The 5,515-nt window shown below is 29.6% G+C and overlaps 1 protein-coding gene across 1 annotated transcript; it reads right to left on the bottom strand.

Annotated features, from left to right (window-relative positions):
* Positions 1–2,022: 2,022 nt before the first annotated feature.
* Positions 2,023–2,352, bottom strand: LOC127091414 (flowering-promoting factor 1-like protein 2). Its single transcript, XM_051030046.1, has one exon. It carries the CDS (start codon positions 2,350–2,352, stop codon positions 2,023–2,025), a length of 330 nt encoding a protein of 109 aa, XP_050886003.1.
* Positions 2,353–5,515: the final 3,163 nt, after the last annotated feature.

The raw sequence follows: 5,515 nt of genomic DNA, 5'->3' as shown, positions 1-5,515 counted from the left end.
GGAAACACATTTGATAATGTCTTCTTGCCATTCATCAACATATGGTGGTTATTTTTGAGGAACTGAAACAACAACAAATGTATTGAAATATGACTACTTTTGGCCTTAATTATTCAAAATGCTACTTTTTTTTGGTAAAATGTTTGATAAATGCCAAATGGTTGAGAATATCTCAATGAAACAATAAACACCACTAACCACCACTTTAGAAATTGATTTGTTTAACGTGAGAGACATTGATTTTTTCAGACCATTTTCTCAATCTTTTGCCAATCTTTATATTCCTGTGGCCATAAATTATGTGCAAAATAGATAGAGGTTGTGGCATCACCAAAAATTAATGTAAAAAATGGTAACCAAATTTTTAATAAAAATACTTTCACACAATTTGACATGTCTAGAGTATCAATGACAAATGAACTCGTTTATGTAATAAATTGTCAGAGGATTTGTTGGCTATATACGGTGTAAAACACAACAAATCTACGGTCCATTTCCCATGATATAATGGTCGATTCAAATTGTTTAATATAGAAATTAAGAGAACTCAACAATCAATGGTGAACCATTCAATTCAATAAAGGATTGTTCCAAGTAACTTGATGATGTTTTATGAGCCCATACAACTTCATTTAAAACACCGTTATGAATGTTCCTATTCAAGTTAGTTTATGGAAAATATTATCATTTACCCATTGAATTGTAATATATAGCATTTTGAACTAAAAAAAATTGTATTTAAATTTGCAAGTTGCATGCAATGCACGGTTTTTATAACAGAATGAATTAGAGGAACATAGATTATTCTCTTATGAAAATACAAAAATTTATAAAAAAAACAAAGAATTAGTGGAGAGACATGATGTCATGCTCTTTAAGTCTAAACTTAAGCTATTTATTGGTAAGCTTAAATCAAGGTGGTTAATCCATTTAAGTTTTTACAAGTATATTTTCATGGAGCTGTGAATCTCTTTAATGAGAAGTTATGACATCAACTTATGTATAGAATAATAAATTCGAGAGCCCTTTTATTTAACAAAGCTCTCATTTTCTAGCCAATTAACAACACTTTCATTTAAAAGATTCTACTTTTTTTCTATCCACTATAATGCTTTAAAAGTGTTCTCGTTGTATCAATTTTTTTTAAAGTGTCGACTTGAAGAGCATTTTAAACTGTTTAGAAAACAAAAAAAAATGTTTTTGAAAATCAAATTTAACGTAACGATTTCTCTCTCTTTCTCATATTTCCCTTTATTAACTTTTCTCTCTCCCTTCTCATGCTTCTCTCTCCCTCTCTTCTTTATTAATATTTACATCTTAAAAGTAATTTTGTATAGTAAATTTTATTTGAGTGATATCTATTGTCAATTAAATATTATACAAGAAATATTTGGTACAAGATAGTAGAAGGAACTAAACTTTAGAAGAATAATTATTTTTGAAAGTTATCTTCCATTGTTTAGTTGCACATAAAAAGAAAAAAAAAGTTTTTTATGAGCCCCACACCATATATATATATATATATATATATATATATAAACAATTTTTTTTCCTCACACAATAAATATAAAAAGTGTGAGGAAAGTTGTTGTAAGGTAAGGAATAAAGTTATTATTAGAAATCAATACTCAATATGTTACAAAAAAGCACTCCAAGCAAATATACACTACTAGTCATAAACATCAACACCATCACTCATCCTATAAATATAATTTACTTATTCCCCTCTCTTATGAACATAAACCAAAAATAAAACGACAAGCTTAATCCCTAGAGTTTCCATAAAACTCTAGCTATATATATATATATATATATATATATATATATATATATATATATATATATATATATATATATATATATATATATATATATATATATATATATATATATATATATATATATATATATATATATATATATATATATATATATATATATAAAACCACACCAACTTCAGAAAATAAATCTAACCCCCCCTAAAAGATGAATTACGTATGAGTATAGTAGCATGCAAACTCATCATTTGTCCCTAACATGGAATACATTAGGGGTTTTTACGACAATATCATACATATTGATGGAGTTGAACTTGGAGAAATCTTTAGGTAGAGAAATTAGGTCAATAGAAGAGTGTTTATGAAATTGGTACAAATCGGGATCTCCGTCATAGTACCTCTCCCAACCTAAACCAATCAATATTCTCTCAAGAAAAGCATAAGAATTTACCACTTCGCCCGTCGGCAAGTGAACCAACATCTTCCTCTTCCCATGTCTTCCTTCCGATGCCTCCGCTTGAGGATTCTCGACTAACCGAAACACGCCGTTCTTGAACACCCAAACCCCGGACATTTTTTTTTGAAAAGACAAAATGAGAAGTGATATTTAGAATGAAGGATCTATGTTTTTCGTTTGAGTTGAAGAATTATGAGAGGGGTGTGAAGGGTATATATATGCTTCGAAAGTGGATATGAGACTTAAATAAAACAAAGGGAAAATACTCTTTTTTTTTGAAGTGGAAGAGTTGAAAATGATGTATATGGGGCATGTTTCACTTTGGCATATAGAATCTATAGTTTTGTGGGGGCATAACGTTTTTCTTTTCCAAATGTGATCACATAACATATGATATGGGGTGACCCTAGGGTTTGCACATGTTTTTGTGGGGTTTTGTTTGATAGAGAGAGTATCTTCTTTTGGTTTAATATTGATGATGCATTGCTTTTGGATTGTGTAGTGTAGAGAGGATAAGGAATCTAGTTTATTACTTATATAAAAACAAATAGAGGAGAAAAAATGGGAGTATTTAGTTAGCTACAATAATTTGTGAATCAATCAGCTAGTCACACGAGATCTCCACGTGAAGATTGTGGGGACTCCATTTTAGAATGCCATAGCTGTTTCAGTTTATGTTAGGTACTCATAATTGGGAATAATTGGAGACCCTTAAAGGCAAATTTTAGTACTTTTTGTCTGCAAACCAATTTTAGACTATGTATAGTGGTTAAGACTGGCCAAAGTGATTGGTCCGAATATTCCAATGTGTCACTTCCATTCAACTTTATTTTTTCCAGGTATGGACATTAACATAAATATTTATATGTTTAAGTTTAAAAAGTGCAGAGTCCGTGAGTGCATCCCGTCTCACCCTTACTTTTTTACATGGAGGTCCAAATTTTAGATCCACACTTTCAAATATGTTTGTATCGCTTCACCCCATTTTCTCGGACTTTTGCGTGGCGAGGACTAAACGGGACGGACAAACCCGTTTACCACCCTAAAGGTGGTTATATATAATATTTGGATTAAATTTGTTTGTGGTCCTCCAACCTATGTCAAATTTCATTTTTAATCCTTCAAAAAATTTCCTTAAAAAATGATCCTTCCAAAATTTTGGATATGCATTTTTGGTCCCTCATACAATTTAGCGACATAATTGACGATATTTTTAGAGACAACTTACTACTTAACGACTGAATTGGCGACAGTTTTAGTAGAAGGGACCAAAATTGTGGATGCAATTTTTTTTAGCAGAATCATTCTTTAACTGTTTTTTTTAAGAATAAAAAATGAAATATGAGACATTTAGAAGGTCCTCAAACACATTTAACCATGTAGTTTCTCAATTGATATTCAAAAATATGATTAATTGAAATCATATATTTAATTGAATTGTATTGAATTAAGAAAATTAAAATCATTAAATGATTAAGAAATTGAATTATATATTTTAAACAATTTAGTTAATTAAACTTAATTTAAAAATTAGTTTAAACTGTTAACTAGTTGTTTTCAAAAATATTATTTAAAAGTAAAAAAATTAGTTTTTACGAAAAAAAATATTTTCAATTTTTTTTAAAACAAAAAATTTATGTATTTTTAAAAATTAAAAATAAATTTTTAAAAAATTCAAAAATAAAAAAAATATTTTTTATAAAAAATTTAAAAATATTTTCCAAAGAAATAGTTTTTTTTTCTTCAATCAAGTATTAGTTCTTTGTATTTTCTAATATTAAATTGATTTTTTTTTATGTCTGTATATAACTAATTACAACTTTAATTTTTTATTTAAGCACCATTACAGAAAATGACTCGTAAGATTGATGTAAGCCCTAATGAGTAATAGTTTTATTATTGAATTTAAAATTTATATTATGTTAATTATTTATAATAAAAGTTTTTTTACTATGTTTATTTTTAAATATTAAGCTTTAGTCCGTTTAAATAGAATATTAAATGAGACTCAAATCTGAGATACTATTTGTTGGAATTACACCAAACTTATGGAGAATTCTGAATCAATCTCGATGAACAAGAATCAATCTTTCTGATTGATTGCTCATCTTGTTTTTCACTCTTCACTCAAGTGAATCAATCAACCTTGATTGCAAGATGATTATGCTGCACAATTGATAATGAAAGAAGAAAGGAAAAGATGAATTGGAGAAGAAAGGAAAATTAGGGTTTCAAGGAAAAATGGGAAGAATAAAAGTTGTGAATTCTGTAGCGAAACTTCTTCTCTTTACTTTGTAATCTAAAATATTATTTACACTTTTCTCCATTCAACTACATTACAAACAATGATAGGGTACCTCCTTATTTATAGGATGAGATAACTTGCACACTAAGTAATCTCCAACTAACCTAATTAACTTAGCTAAACAAATAAAGCCAAGTCAAAATTATGTCGAGATACACTTCTTCGACATTTCAACAACTCCTTATTTTTTTGGAGCAAAATGCTTCGATACAAAGAGTTGCATTTTAACACACCATCTAATTCATTCTGTCTAAGCTATTTACATTCATCGTAGAGCTTAATTTCTTAAACACTTTGACCTGCATTCCTTTTATCATGATGTCTGCAATCAGATTCTCAGTTTTACAGTGTTCGAAGTTCAACTTCGCTCTTGCCACTTGCCCTCGAAGATAATGGAGTCTCATCTTGACGTGCTTGCTTCTTCCACGTGTTATCATATTCTTTGCCAAATTGATAGAAGAGATGTTGCAATCTTCATGGTAATTGCTCCATGATTCTTCCCTGTATTTTCTTCGACCAAATTGACCATCAAAGTTACTTGACATGCACAGAGAGAAACATCTATATACTCTGCTTCACACAACGACAATGCCACTGCTAGTTATTTTCTTGAGTTCCAAGCAACTTATGCTCGACCTAGCATAAACACATAACCAACTGTGGATTTTCTATCCTTAACATCACTACAATAACTTGAGTCGGTGTAATCCACTAGTTTGCATTCTTTTCCTTCATCTACTGTAGGAAACAAAATGCCATAGTCGAGAGTTCCTTCCAGATACCTTAGTATCTTCTTCGTCCCTACTAGGTGTGATACCTTTGGCTTCTGCATGAATCTACTCATCATACCTACACCGTATACTAGATCAAGCTTTGTGTGACAAAAGTATCTTAACGAACTAATAAGTCTTTTGTACTGTGTTAGGTCGACACCATCTTCATATAGGTTTTTTGACAGTTGTAGTCTTGGTTCAA

Source organism: Lathyrus oleraceus, chromosome 6 (assembly GCF_024323335.1).
Source record: "Lathyrus oleraceus cultivar Zhongwan6 chromosome 6, CAAS_Psat_ZW6_1.0, whole genome shotgun sequence".
NCBI classification, from domain to species: domain Eukaryota; kingdom Viridiplantae; phylum Streptophyta; class Magnoliopsida; order Fabales; family Fabaceae; genus Lathyrus; species Lathyrus oleraceus.
This window is presented reverse-complemented; position numbering and strand designations above follow the sequence as displayed.

What these genes read in the sequence shown, in the direction of transcription:
- LOC127091414 (XM_051030046.1), bottom strand. Translation starts at nt 2,352, where the DNA reads ATGTCCGGGGTTTGGGTGTTCAAGAACGGCGTGTTTCGGTTAGTCGAG.